At 38.2% G+C, this 15,598-nt stretch overlaps 1 protein-coding gene across 4 annotated transcripts in view; it reads left to right on the top strand.

Moving 5' to 3' along the window:
- Positions 1–13,065, top strand: part of LOC103476782 (SH3 and PX domain-containing protein 2A-like) — a 65,493-nt gene extending 52,428 nt beyond the window's left edge. For 3 of the 4 annotated variants that reach the window (XM_081616104.1, XM_008429357.2, XM_008429358.3), the window contains 7 exons: positions 609–722; positions 5,075–5,158; positions 7,749–7,866; positions 7,962–8,290; positions 8,601–8,650; positions 9,717–9,836; positions 9,987–13,065. In XM_081616104.1, the coding sequence (XP_081472230.1) occupies positions 609–722; positions 5,075–5,158; positions 7,749–7,866; positions 7,962–8,290; positions 8,601–8,650; positions 9,717–9,836; positions 9,987–11,900 (2,729 nt within the window). In that variant the 3' untranslated portion in view covers positions 11,901–13,065. The remainder of the gene's footprint in view (positions 1–608; positions 723–5,074; positions 5,159–7,748; positions 7,867–7,961; positions 8,291–8,600; positions 8,651–9,716; positions 9,837–9,986) is intronic. The other variant, XM_081616105.1, reaches the window with a different exon arrangement.
- Positions 13,066–15,598: the final 2,533 nt, after the last annotated feature.

Here is a 15,598-nt window from a genome sequence, read left to right as displayed (position 1 = left end):
TGTGAGACATAATGAGCACACACATGTACTCTAGCGCTCACTCACTTATTCATTTCATTACAATCTGACTTTAAAGTGAATCCACATATTCCCCTTTTTGAGGATGTCAGCAGAAAATTGTCGTCGTACTGAGTACAATTAAATCATGTCATCTCCTGCACAGCAAATGGACAATTTGGCCTGAGAATAGCATTTCAGCTGTGTCCTGCCCAATAAAACGTTTGGCAGATTGGGAAAAGAAAACTTTGTCATGAGTCGACCCGTAGCCTGCCAGTGTTCATTCTGATGCTGTTTGCAGTGGAGGTGGTCACCGTGTGAGGAAATTCACAAGAATTTTCATGCAGGTTTTGATTTATGGTTTGTGGTTTAAAATGATATATTAAATAAGAGCCTTCTAAATAAAACAAATGTGAACCAACTTATCAGAAGCGTCTGTAAGAATTACAGAGCAGCTCATCATTTTTTTTAACAGTACAGACCTATGCCTTGTCTTTACTGATGACGCTTAATCTACACTGTTTTGATACGTTATGCACCTTGAGGTTTGCTGTGAAACAAACTTTTGCTGCAAGACCTGTTGTTTTTCAGCCTCTGTTGTCGTTTGACAGGTTGGTGGTTTGTCAGCACTGCAGAGGAGCAGGGTTGGGTCCCAGCTACCTATCTCAACTCCCACAATGGGACACGGGACGACTTGGAACTGGGTGCTTCCAAAGCAGGGGAAGGTAAGTCACTGCACAGACTTCTCTCGCCACCCACCTAAATACATCCTCAAATATTCTGTTATTCACCCACATAACAGTGCTTAAGAAATGTTTCCTTGCATTTGTTCAACGTTTGCCTATGCTGAACACACCTCATGATGAAACAGGGTGGTGGCAGCATCAATCAATCAATCAATCAATCAATCAATCAATCAATCAATCAATCAATCAATCAATCAATCAATCAATCAATCAATCAATCAATCAATCAATCAATCAATCAATCAATCAATCAATCAATCAATCAATCAATCAATCAATCAGACTTTATTTAAAGGACTTTTCATAAAGCCTGGCAAAGTGCTTTACAGAAACAGAAAGACAGAAACACAACGCAATTACCAAAATATCAAATCAAGTATAAAAAATGGTTGATTCCAGTAGTTGTTGATGATAAATAAAAAATGGGAAATCTATAAATTGTAGTGGTTGGGAAGCTTTATAAAATTTGCTCTCCTGGCAAACAATGAGAGAAAAAAAAAAGTCTTTGGAAATCCAAACCCAGATGAGATACTTCCCAAAAGACTCCACCTGGAGGTGGTCCTACAAAGCCTTTAATCAAGGCGTCTGAATACATATGGCTGCTACAGTTTTTAAATTTAATTTTAGTTTTTAAACTTGAAATAAAATGCAACTTTACAGTCACGCTGGTCTGACACATACAAATCGTAATGAAATACACTGGAGTTTGCGCTCGTAACGTGACAAAGCGTGGAAAGGTTCCATGGGTGTGAATACTTTTTCCAAAGTACTGTACCCACACACACAGCTCAACCCGTGATCCGCAACAAAGTGGGGGAAAACTCAGGTGAGCGTCTCTGCAGCAAGTCCACACTGACAGCTGAGGTCCAGCAGCTCTGAACACCTCTCTCTGTCTGTCTGTCTGTCTGCCATTACAGCTTCGCTCTAACAGAGTTTAGATTCAAACCTGAGTAAACACCGAGAGGTGCCAGGAGGGACCCGACCGCAGCGTCTGAAGTGATGTACTGTAAAGCCGTAGGTAGGAAGGATACAGTGCAGCATTAACGGCTACGGCCACCTTGGAGTGAGCTCACGAAAGAGGCACGAGCTTTCATCAGCAGCAGAGACAGAAAAATAACATCACATCTCACAAGTCATACTGTTTGAATTATGACTGCGGTTACAAAAGAAAACCAGCTCCGATGTGACTTAACACTGTTTTGTGCATTGTCTGCTTATCACTGCAAATTGATGCTGAGTGTTGATGTTAGGGTTCGTGAGTTTACTGAAGTCAGAGAGAGCCGTCCAAGGCTTAAATAGCAAACACACTTTATAGAGATTTGTTTTCACCAGAATAACAGGCTGACGTGTAGCACTGAAGTCAGGATCCAGTCAGCGTTATTTCAGTGTTGGACGCAGTGAAGGGCCTTCGCCGGGTCTAATTCTTAGAATGTAAGCGGAGAGCGTTTGACTCAACCTGAAACAGTTCAATCAGTGAAGGCACAGTATTAATGGAAAATATACGGGATTTGCCAATGCTCTGGCTAAACAAAGAGCTTTTATAGAGCACAGGATTCTTCTGGAGTCTTAATCACTCCTGAAGTAAAACAATAGATGTGTGGCCAATACTGGAATGACTCCTGTGTTTGATCTCCTGGATTGATATATATATATATATATATATATATATATATATATATATATATATATATATATATATATATATATATATATATATATATATATATATATATATAAAGATAAAACAAGGTTTATTTACTACAAATGTGCAAACATGTCTGTGCCAACTCTTTCCATTCAGTTGGAGGTAGCTAAAAGTTGTTATTTGAGTTTTGTGCTGGAGGGATGGGGAGGGACAATCTGTCAGTTTAATTAGTGTTTATGTGTCTTCTCAGTCATGGGAATGGCATGAATCTCATAAAGATCCCCTTTGTCAGTTCTTCACCCATCTGTGAAGCTCGGTTGTGGCAGAAAAAAAAAGAGTTCTGGAAAACAGATATTAGAAAGGGTTCTAGAAAAGAAAGAAAATAAGATGCAGTGCTGTGGAAAAAGTATTCCCCCCCCTCACATATTTCAAAATGCATCATGAAGAGGAAAAAGAATAAGTCGCACCTAATTTTAAGTTGCAGGACCAGCCAAACTATGAAGAAAGTGGGATTTATAGTGAGTTAAATACAATGATTTAGTTTAAAAAAATCATGAAGGAGAAGTTATGCTCAATAGAGTTTGAGTCATGGAACAATAATCCTTAATGTAATTTTTTAAAAATATAAAAATCAAGTTTTTTTTATGGAGTCTAGTCAATAGCGGACATTTTTGATGCTGTAACATGGTGCTTAGCAGACTTTTCCACTGTGGTTGAATTAAAACAATACATCAAAGAAGAGTGAGGCAAAATACCTCCACAGTGATGTAAAAGACTCATTGCCAGTTGTCATAAATGCTTGACGGCACCTGTTGCCCTCAAGCAAGAAGCTACTAGGGGGCAATTATGTTTTCACAAAGTGCCCGGTTGGTTGGGATACATACATATGTAAAAATCTAATCAAATCATCATCTTAAAACTGCTTTTCAAATGTTCTCCGATTATATTTGTCCAAATTTGTTTAATGATTTCCAACATTTAGGGCTGACAAAACAAATGCAGAAACTGATGAAATCTGTAGGGGAGCAAATCTCACAGTACCATACCTTTGAAACTATTTTGGACAATAGATCTGCTTCCCTATTGAAAGACGCATAATGTTGCCATAATAAGTGGGACAGCAGTTTAAGCAACAGCTCAAAGGAAAGACTGGATTTCAGGGGAGCAAACAGCTGGCATTGGTATGTCAAACAAATCTGCACGAAATTTTACATTTCTCAAATTTCATCTGCTCGAACTGTTCAAAACTGAAATGTAAGAAGACGGTTTGGCAAACGAAGGGGGGTTATGTGCCAAACTATTTCTGTCCTCCAAGTAGTTGCCAGGCAACAAGTGGATAGTATTGGGAGAAACGGACTGGCATATAATCCCCATATAAAAAGACAAGAGTTTGTGATTTTTATTTATTTTTTTAACTCAATGGGTTTCATACAATGGCTTCAAAACATTTTTACCTATTCAGAACGGATCTGATTTACTGAAGAATTAAGCAACATTTGTGACTATAAAATCTGAGCAAACCAGATAATATGCAGCCATATTCAGCCAAATTGCAGCCAAATTCACAAAGTCCTCACTAAGGATATATTTACCTGCACCTCCAGATCCCCCAGGGCGAGAAACCACCGTGATCTCCTCTTGATTTATTGCCATAAAATTATAATTTTAGCAGAATTATGTAGATGAGGCATAATTTAGCATAATTCAAACCATTAGATGGCAGTAAAGTACTTATATGAGCCTTGCTGTTAGCTATGTATGCACCAACAGGTATTAGTGGTTCACGTGGCAAAATGTAGGACTCTGGATGATCGACAGAGATTGTGCAAAGAGGAGTGGTCAAAGATGCCTCCCCAAAGATGGAGAGTGTTTTTCTTCCATCTTTGTATCTATTATGTCTACTGCAAGAGAAGATCGGCTTTGGGTTGTAATTCAAAACTCTTGTTTGACACAGAAACATTTAAAATGTCCGACCTCTACTTGAATTTTATGCCTGTGGTTGAGCCTGATGCTGTTTGCGCTGATAGAGGTGGGAAATGATGAGCGAAATTGTGGACCTAAAAGGGGATGCAGGCTTTGATTTTTATGATTTTTCAAACATCTAGACAGTATTTGTTACATTAATAAACGTATCCATCACTATGCTGCCTTGTCTTTTATTTGATAATAAAAAAGGAAAAAAAAAAGAAAAATGTCTTCAAAGAAAAAAAATCATCTGGTTTAGTATGTGACCCAAGTAGAAGAGATCATTTTGGTTTCTCCTGTTTCGTCAACATAACAAAGGCCAACTATGGACCATTTCAGCTGTACCCCTCCAACAGGTGGTGAACTCTGTTGGCTCTCTTAATTAATCTGCATTTCTGCATCAGCAATGTGGTCACCATATGCTCAGACACAACAGGATGAGAAAACCATTTAAACAACATCCTGTGGCTGGGGCAAAGATGTATTGGTTGTAGCACTTCCTTTCTAACCATCGCTCCATCCATCCATCCATCCACCCACGTCTAACTGCTTATCATGGTTTGTACTGTTGTCTTGTTTTTATGTCTTCTCCGTAGCTAATAACGGGCCTCCTCTGGTCTGGCCCATGTCATTTGTGTGCTGTGTGTTTGTGTAACGTTTACGCCTGCTCTTCATGTCTCCATGTTTGTTTGTTTGTTTGGTAACCACGTTCATATGTCAGTTACTAAGCGACATAAGGCTCATCTGAAGAGGCTGGACCGGAGATGGACGCTGGGGGGTGTCATCAGTCGGCAGCAGAGCCGAGGTGAACTGAGATAAATTACCCGTTGTCTCCTTCCCTCTCCTCCTTCCTTCCTTTGGGTTATTGTTCTCTTTCACACCATTCCATTCATTGTCTCTCATCACATGACTCAGTTTGCTCCTCTCTCCACATGCACATATTTGTTCTGTTCTGCATCTTGTTTTGTCTCTCGACTTAACCCATTCATCATGTAGCACCATGCACAAAAGCTGACCACTAACCCGTGCTCATGTAAAAAGAACCAGTTATTTTAAATTAGCACCTTAACATGCATTAAGTATTAATGCTAGGCTCAAATTATTCTTGTATATAATAGTCGTCGGATGTGAGTCAAAACTAGCAATCTGAGTTTTGCAGAAAATCATTACCCACTCATCTGAAAGTAGTTACATAATAGACCTTGGAATGCCTTAGGCTGCATTTTAGAGTTGTATTTGACATTTTATGAGGAAATTAAACATGTATGTAGATTTGCAACCAGTATGGACTTTAGCAAGAATAAGCAATTATCTTGCAGTGGTTCAGATATTTACCAGTACTGACTGATAAACAAAAAACCTCATTAATACCTGTCCTTCGCAGTCTTTTGATTATGAACAAAGAAGAAAGGAAAGGGAAGGCCTATGTTTAGCTCTTGGCAGTGTGAGCTCCTCTTGGGGTTATAGAAAGAGATGTTGACTATGTTGATGTGTTGACTAAAAAAAAAAATACTTTTTTGCAGACTCTGCAAGAATAATTTATAACGCCGTTGCAGGCAGTGCATGTTGCGGTTAAGATGAAGTCTGATTCAGAATTTCCCTCTACGCTTTTTCTTTGGGAAACACTGAAGCAATGTCTCCCCATCTGTCCACAGGGTGTAACACAATGTGGTTAAAGTCCTAAATGAAAGAGGAATAAAGCATATAAAATTATGAAGTGGCTATTAAGTTGGTTTAAATAAATAGATTTGCTATTGTTGCACAGAAAAGTACTTTTTATCTGCTGGTCCCCCTTTTAAACTCTCCCCATCTGTTTAGACAGGAACTGCTATAATAACAGGAAATAACGATATTACTCGGCCCCTTGGCCTCATGGGAATGTAGAAATGAGCCTGATGTCTTTGCTTGCTATTATGTGCAGATTGAGGAGATGATTCCTGTCACAAGGCCGTAGACACTGGGATTTTGTCCCCTATGCTTTGCGTTTTCCAGTTCAGTACTCTCAGTGTGACACTAAATATAGTATTAGAGTGATAACTGTCACGATTAACATAATTTCATAGTGTTTCCTATGTTGAGTTATGATTGATGTAGTGCCTTCCTTAAGTATTCATATCCTTAGAATTTTTTTAGAACATTTTTACACATCTCAACCAACTTTGTGATCACAAAGTAGGTCATAACTGTGAACACAGTGATGCTATAGTTTTTAAAGTTTCTCATAGATACCTAAAAAAATTGTTGTATGCATTTCTATTCAGTCTAAAACGATTGAGGTCTGGACTTTGACAGGCCAGTCTAAAACATAAATGTGCATTGATCAAAACCATTCCATTGCAGCCCTGTTTGGGGTCACCATGCTGGAGGACAAACTTCCCCCTAAGTTTCAACTATATTTGCATGACTAAAAGTAGCACCACACTTTTCAGATTTGTGGGCACAACAACATGGCAAAGTGTATGAATATTTATGAGGCATTGCAACAGATAGCAGATAGTCAGTGTAGTAAATAACTGGGCAAAAAGGTACATTGAAATTAGTCTTTTTGCCTCCCCAAAGATGGAGAGTGTTTCACCTCCATCTTATATATATATATATATATATATATATATATATATATATATATATATATATATAAAATATGTTAATATTTAACATATTAAATGTTTCTTCAGGGGATTCAGACGCTAAATCTTCCTATTATGTAGTGTGGGTTACAAACTTTTATTTGTTTTTGCACCTTTTATTTATTTGATCAAAAAATCCAGATCTAAGCCAATTTTCCTTTTCATTCCTTCCATCGGACCACTTTTGATTGGGTTCGGGATTAATTAGAGAACAACAGACCTTTTGAATGAAAAAAATATGTTATTCTACCACCACCACGGTGCCTCATTGCTTTTTATGGATGTTGAACATCACACTAGTGCTCAGTGTACAGTGGCTACAGTCCTCATGCAGCGTGTTGTACCTATTAGTTCTTTTATATTGTTATTTAGATTCTTGCAAAGCAATTACCTTAATACCTCAACACACGCCATCTGCGTAAGGCCAGAGAATTCTTTTTAGCTGCTGCAATGGCAAAAACATTTTCTGAAAGGCATGAATTTATAGTGCCTTGTAGTTGTTTTTTTTACTGCATTATAAAGTTATTTTGGCTTCATTAAAAAATTATAAATACTGATAATTGCCAGAGAGCATTTTAACACATGAACTAAGCACATCAGTGCAACTGGCAGCTGAAACATTGCGCAAAAAAAAAAAAAATTCGGTGCCAGCGTTTCATGAAAACTTTCCTTTTTTGCTTTTTCTTTCGTGGCAATTTATATTTTGTTTTCAGATTTATGACATCTGTCAGATCTTAGCTGTTTTTTGTCATTCCCCTTTTATAACAGAAGAGAAGTACATCACAGTGCAGCCTTACTCCAGCGAGGGCAAAGATGAAATTGCTTTTGAGAAAGGAGTCATTGTTGAGGTCATTCAGAAGAACCTTGAAGGCTGGTGGTTTATCAGGTACGCCTCTGCTCGCTTGCTGTGGACGTTTTTGTCGTCCTTCGTATGAAAAAAAAAAAAGGCCAATTTTACGGTTGTCTCTTCTCTCGCCGCAGATACCAAGATAAAGAGGGCTGGGCTCCAGCTTCTTACCTCAAGAAAATGAAGGATGATTTGTCTCCCCGTAAGAAGACGGTCACAGGCCCGGTTGAGATCATTGGAAATATCATGGAGATCAGCAACCTGCTAAACAAGAAGGCTTTAAGCGAGAAGAATGTGCAGACTGAAGGAGTCCCTGAGAGTCCCCAGGTTTCCAGGAAGGAGATCAGCTTGCCGATTCCTTGCACCGAATCCAGCCCAGTTAACGCTCCACAGGAGGGAAAAAGCAAAGTAGAGCCTGCCTCACCGGCCGTAGCCCGGATAGCCCCACATCGAGTGGAAATAGGTCAGTTGTGGTAATTGTATGTTATGTTTTATATTGAATAACTAATAGATTTCTCTCCATTTGGCTCATCTTTTATTTCTCTCTTGTGATGAATGACGTCTTTTAAATCTCTGAAAATTCTACAGATCACTTTACAATGTGTTTCAATATCTATGCATCGGATGCTTTTTCTTTGTTTAAGCCACACCAAGACATATAGCAAGGTTGATGTGCACACAAATCTACACAAGTACATTATCCTCCTTCCTGGTAAATATAGATGAAAATAGTAACCAAATGCCTATTTTGTCTTCAAATTCTGCTTTCACAGGTTCCCCTGTCCTCAGGCAAAAACCTCCCCCTCGAAGAGATGCAACCCTGGTAAGAATAATCCATCTGCTCTCTTTTTTTCCTAGTTGGTTTTATAGCCACTGAGACACATCTCACTAGTTGGTCATCTAAATGTTTTTGCACAGTTTGTTTAGGTAAAGATTCTAAACATCAGAAAATAGCCAAGACTTCAAAAGCAAAAATCTCAGCAACTTTATTCTCTTAGTTATTCACCAAAGTGAATGTCATTTAACATTTTGTGGAAGTTGTGAAAAAATAGAATTACAGATTTTTTTTTCTTTTTGTTTTTACTTTCTGTTTACTTTTATTAAGCAAATAAAGCTATCCAGACAATGTTGACTCCTCTATGTGAAAAAATAATTGCAACCTAAATCTTATAATATCTGGGTGGATAATGCTAGGTGGCAACGGCTGACACCGGCATTTCTAAACTGCAGTCAGTCTTTTACATCCTTGTAGAAGATAATTTATCTGCTTTTCTTTTCTACAGAAATGTTTTCACATTGGAAAAATCTCTGAGCATAAGTAGTCTGTCAAATATCCTAATTGGATTTAAGTCTGGTAAATGTCACATACACATATGTGTATTGTCTGAAATCTTTTATCCTACTTCATGCTGTCAGATGGGTACTATAACTCATTTACAATAGAAATTGGGGTTGACAGAGTATGAAGGGATCACTTTTGTGTTGCTTTAAGAGCTTTATTTTATAAATGACATAATTTGAAAAAAAACCCAATAAAAACATTTTTTTTTTATTTTTCAATGTATTTGTTACAATAAGCAAAAACCTACAAAATATATATTTTATGGGTCAAGTACTTTTACATAGCACTATATATGCACCTAGGAATGTATAAAATACCATTTAAATTTTAGGTTAACAGTCCTCCAATAATGTAGAAGTAATTAAACCCAAAATGTTAGAGTAATTTTAAAATAACAACAGAATGAATAAAAATGCAAATCTGCTGTTTCAAGTTTTTTAGTTTTAAGTAAAATTACTCTTTAAATGGAGTGAGATGAAATAGTGTGCATGTTGTATGCTTCTTCACTCATTTTCAATAAGTTTAAAAGTCTCTTTTTATCATTTAGGGTTTTCAGCTGCCCTCCCCTCCAGAGCCCCCTGCAGTTGAAGCTGAGTACTACACCATTGCCGATTTCCAGTCTTGCATATCCGATGGCATCAGTTTTAATGGAGGTCAGAAAGCCGAGGTAAACACCCTTCCAAGTTAAAACTATGGAACAATATAATAAATTTAAATACAGTAAATGCACACAATCCTGTGCTTCATCAGTTTAGCATTTCTTCTCAGTCAGAATCATGCTATTAAAAACGTAAACTATTTTATTTGTGTACTTTAGGTGATTGAAAAGAATTCTGGTGGATGGTGGTATGTCCAAATTGGTGAGAAGGAGGGCTGGGCTCCATGTTCCTACATTGACAAACGTAAAAAGCCTAACTTGAATCGGAGAACAAGCACTCTGTGTCGCCCGAAAGTACCACCTCCTGCCCCACCTGTCAAAAAACAGGATTCAGTGGAGACAGCACCTCCAAGCAGTCCGGGATCAGATGCCCCGGAGTCTCCTGTATCTCCTAGTGGGCCAGTTTATGAGGAGCCAGAATACGATGTGCCTGCCATTGGAGATCTGGACCTGGAATCTGAGTTTGAGTTTCTGAGAGGGGAAAGTTCTCTGGTGGACTTTAAGAATGAAGAAACGTCCTCTGAAAAGGGGTCTCATTTGTCTTCCAAGCCATCTCCTGCTTCATCACTCCACAGCGCCTCCTTTAAATTGGGTGAATCATTTGAGGATGGCCAAGAAGGAGAAGGAGAAGCTGGGGGAGAGGAAGAATGTATCTATGAGAATGATGGCTTCCTGCCCTTCAGGGAGACCCCAGAGAGACAGTGCAGCAGAGACTCAAACTTATCCAAGACAAGTGTTTTGTCAGAAAATGGCAAGACTGCAAACCAGGCATCAGGTGGATGGAGACCTGCTGGTAACAGGCTCAAGATTGACTTGAATGGGACTCCACCTTCAGCCAGATCTGAGGAAGCATCCAGTCCCAAATCTGCTTCGTCTGAGTCAACCCCAGATCTCTCCAGACCAAAGAAAGACAATGACGAAAGCAAGATGACCTCCTTCACCAAGTCTTCCTCTAAATTGAGACCTGTGGTGAGACCTAAGCCACAGCTAGCCAAAGCATCTAGCGCAGAGAAGATGGACATCAGCACCTTAAGAAGACAGCTGCGGCCAACAGGTCAGCTGAAGAATGGCACCAAAAGTAAAGGTGAAGATTCTGAGACAGCTTCAGTCATTTCCTCAGAAGATTCCTTTTCATCTCAGAGTACGTCCGATCTCTCATCCATCTACTCCAAAGGAAGCCGAGGTGAGTCTGACATGGATGGTTTCAACCTGTATCGCACAACTGATCCCTATGAGAAAGTTCAAGACTCTGAGCTCAGCTTCCCTGCTGGGGTGGTAGTGGAGGTCCTTGAGAAGCAGGAAAGTGGCTGGTGGTATATCCGCTGGGGAGATGCAGAAGGTTGGGCTCCTACATACTTTTTGGAGCCTGCCAGACAACAAGATGACATGGGAGAGTATGAATCCTATGGTACACCAACCAAACCTGGATGCCTCAGCAAGTCCAACAGTCTCGAAAAGAACGAACAAAGGGTGCGAGTGTTGAACAACATCAACCTGAATTTAAAGAAGGTCATGCCACCCATTCCTTCCAAACCTCCAGGTGGTCTCTCCAAGCCTGCAAGCTTGTTCAGCTCACTTAAGCAAAACAGCACCAAACAACAGCAGGTTGTCAGACCTCAGTCAGTCTTCATCTCAGCTCCAATCCGAGACAGTGCCAGTCCTGCTGTGTCCCTCAGAAGAAATGAGTCCCTCAACTCAACAGACAACCCACGTGTCAGCCCCACAGTGCGACGCAATGCTTCTTTTGGTGCTGTGCCTCGCAGTCTGCCATCAAACAACAGGAACAGATCTGGTACCGGCAGCTCGGAGTCTTTGGGCCTGAGCTCTCCGAAGAATGCCCTTCCAGTGTCCCCAGTGAAACCTAAGCCCCACATCATCCACAATAACCTCAGGGAGGTATATGTCTCCATTGCAGATTACCATGGCGATGAGGAGACTATGGGATTTCCTGAGGGGACAAGTCTGGAGGTTCTTGAAAGAAACCCTAATGGGTGGTGGTACTGCAAGATTCTTGACAATGGCAGGCCAAGGAAAGGATGGGTTCCCTCTAACTACCTTGAGAAGAAGCACTAGATCTCTCTCTTGAGCTAACAGTGCCATAGACATACGTATCCAGTCTTATAAATGCGTTGGTTTACGCTAAAAGGCTACTCCGGTACCTGCATCAATACAAGCAGCAAAGTGAAATAGTAACCAAGCAAAGACAGATTACAACTGGTGAAATGAGTCTACAGTACCTAAGACCTTGCACTTAAAGCTTGGGATTTAGTGATGAAACCAAATAGCAGCAAGAATTACTGAATGTTTGCCAGAAGTTTAAGCACGTTACAAAAATATTCACAACCCTTAACGACTTCATGTTACGTAATTTTACGATCACAAACATATCTGTGTTTTATTAGTTTTTGTCATAGACCGACACAAAATATTGCATAGGTTTAAAGAAAGTGATTCAATTTTCATAATTTTTTTAACTCGGTCCCCTTAACTCTAATATCCCTAAATAAATGTAAGTGCTAGTAGTAAATTGTACATAAAATCTTAATAAGATACAGTGAAGTTTGTGATTGTAATAAGACAAACTGTGAAAACGTTCGAGTGTTATGAATACTTTTGCATGGTGCTGTACATTTAGCTTGAAGACTATCTTCAGTTTTCTCATTCTTGAACCATTTTCTGTAACTTTTAAATGCATAACTTAACACGTTTTAAGGAAATAAAGCTTACTGCATGTTTAAAATGATTCATTATATCAACAACACCTTTCACTCATTTTTTTTTTTTTGCTAAAGAAAAGCTTTGTTGTCTAAGCTGCTTTGTGTTAGTCACATCATGGTGCTGCATGTTGTATACCGTACGTCTCCTTTATGTAAAGCATTTTATCCATTTTTTGTAGAATTGTTCCAAAGAAACAAATTGTGAGCATCTCAGATTTTCAGTATTTTGATTTTGTTAGTCATTTCTGAAAGAACTTGCAATATCTTTTTTTTAATCTATCCTTTTTTCTGCAAAAATGTAATCTTGCATCAGTTAAAAAAAATAATTTATTCATTCCTTACACTTGTATTGAAAAAGATCACAGCTTTAAACAGGCAGTAACATTTGAATTTCTGCTGGGCAGTAAATTTGACATAACTCTTTTTTTGTTTGGGATGCTCCTTTGTGTTTTATGCCAAATGTGTGACCAGTTACAATAACTGAAGTGCCAAAAAATGACTCTAATAAATGCACTTTTTGACATTATGTGTATTTTTTGTTGCACAAAGTTTAATATGTTTTCCTAATTCCACAAATTAGGGACACTTCTTTGAATTATGAGGGGTGAATACAAAAAAAAAAATAATAATAATAAAAAACAATTTGAATATATACAATTATTAGTCTTTCTTTAAATACAAGACACAAAAACCTGCATCTGTCAAATTGTAATAAAAGGCAGTCACCTTAATTAGCATTAAAATGGTGATTAAAAGAAGTAATTATCTAGAATAATTACCAATTAATGTCTTGAATAATGAGCAATATAATGACAAGTTATTACAAGACATAATCACTGAGGATCAAACAACAGAGTTATTTCCAACCATGAAAAAGGGAAAATGCTGTCCAATGGATCTTGTCAAGATGAGATTATTGTTCAAATAAACAAAAAACAACAAAATCAAACAGTAGTTTGATTGGTAGTGTTATTAAAATAGATCATGTTTGATTACTTTGCATTAATATCCTTAATCCTAAACAATAGCCATTAGTTAGTTTTAGATTTAGGAAAAGCAGCATGTTTGGCTCACCAAGCTTTTAAATTCATCTACAAATGGGAAATCAAATGGTTTAAGTTACCAAAGTTGCATTTTCAATTTTGCACACCATTATTCTGCAACCGTCAACTGTAAACAGGTTAATGGGAAACTGAAACACTTAGTTTTACAGAGACAGGTGCCACACGTTAACTATTAGATGAAGTCCCTCCAACATAATCAGATTAACTTGCAATATAAGATACGTGAATCAGTATATTAGATTATTTGTGTCATGCTAATCTTGATTGTATCCACATAAATTTGATCATTCTCAAGGTAAGAAACCGCAGAAATGACATAAATGCAGTGCTGCAGAAAATGTTATATCCACTCATAATTTGCACGTGATTTATTTAGTGTCAAATTAATATGGACCCTTAATGACACATTGTCACACACTGAAATGAACAAAACCAATGTATTTTAAAGTCAGACATGAGTTCACATATCTTAATTTATTGCCATTTATACATTGTCAGATTTCTACACACAATATCAAACATTTTTAGACTTTGAGACTTAGACTTTTTTTAAAATATATATGTAAATAAATACAGTATATACTGTATGTGCACAACTGGATGTTATACATGGATGGCTTTTTGGAGGACATCGACAATGTCCTGGCATAATCCCAGCTGCAAATCATTACTTTTATCAGAAATGTTGGGTTTTTCTTTTTAAGTAAGTGGGTTAATGGTATGGACCCGGTTTAAGCTATTCCTACTCAGAAATTCATGAATGGTTGTGTATCTCTGTGGCTACCTGTGTAATTTAGTGGCATGTTTAGAATCATTGTCCAATTTGGAAGACCCATTTGTGGCATTTCTCCTTCCTTCCTCCTTCTTCCTCCCAATCTGACAATGGTCATTATGGTCAAACATTTACATTTTTATTTCAGCAGACCACAGAACAAGTCTCTAAAAATCAAAGTATTTTTACCTGAGTGCACAATCAACATTTTTCTTTTTTTGTTGCTTTCGGACGACTGGCTTCTTCCTTGCAGAATGGCCTTTCATGACTCCTTTCACTCTGAATTACTAGCTTACTAGCTTCTGAGAATTATAGGACAAGGTGGTGTTGTGCCCTTCTCCTGGGGTCTCAGGGACACAGTATCCCCTGGAAACTCACACTTCCATGGTGTTGCCACTTGGTAATTGTTAAAGGGGTGGTATTATGTATTCTCCAGGCAAAGGCTGCCTTTTTATTGCATATCAGTGGACACATGACACATGAGCTTTGTGCATATTTACACATGCACAAAGCTGAGAAATAATCATAAGATTAGTTTGAGTATAGCAATGTTAATAAAATAATGTAAATCAAACCAGATTTTTTTTCATCAATGTTTTCATCAGCTGTAAGTTGAAAATAATAATAATTAACAGAAATGAAGGCCTGAAAACAGTCTGTGTGTAAGAGCATAATGTTTTTACCTGTGTTAATGGAGTTTCCCAAATATATCAGCTTTTCAGTAACTTTCTAAATTACTGAACAGGGCTCTATGTGTGTAGAATTACATAATGCAGAACATACTATTTACCACTGGAGGGCAACATTGCACAATATCTTAGTAGGGATTAAACACTATCACAGTAACCTACTTGGGGACTTCATCAGCTTAACAATTAAATAGCGTGGAAGTGACAATGATCAGTTGACACTTTCTAACATAGTTGTGATTGATCTTACAGTTTGTCCAAGACACAAATAGGACAGACGAAGAGATGTCACATCCAACTGAACACCAAACACCAGCTGACCGGTGCAACAAGAAGAGAAGCAACCTAAAAACTCAGGCTCTCTGATGTCTGGTTAAGATTCAGGATCAATACTGCCTGCCGCTATTTTTGAAATCCAAACTTAATACCTTAATAGATGGTGTTTGTGTTTGGCCAAGCAGCTGTCTGGCAGAGATAGTACAACTCCGCTTGAGCATGTCTGGCAAACCCTTTGAGCCTGTAGAAGGCT

This window comes from Poecilia reticulata, chromosome 15 (assembly GCF_904066995.2).
Source record: "Poecilia reticulata chromosome 15, P_reticulata-male-v2, whole genome shotgun sequence".
Classification (NCBI taxonomy): domain Eukaryota; kingdom Metazoa; phylum Chordata; class Actinopteri; order Cyprinodontiformes; family Poeciliidae; genus Poecilia; species Poecilia reticulata.
The sequence above is the reverse complement of the archived record's forward strand: the minus strand, read 5'-3'. Positions and strand labels throughout refer to the sequence as shown.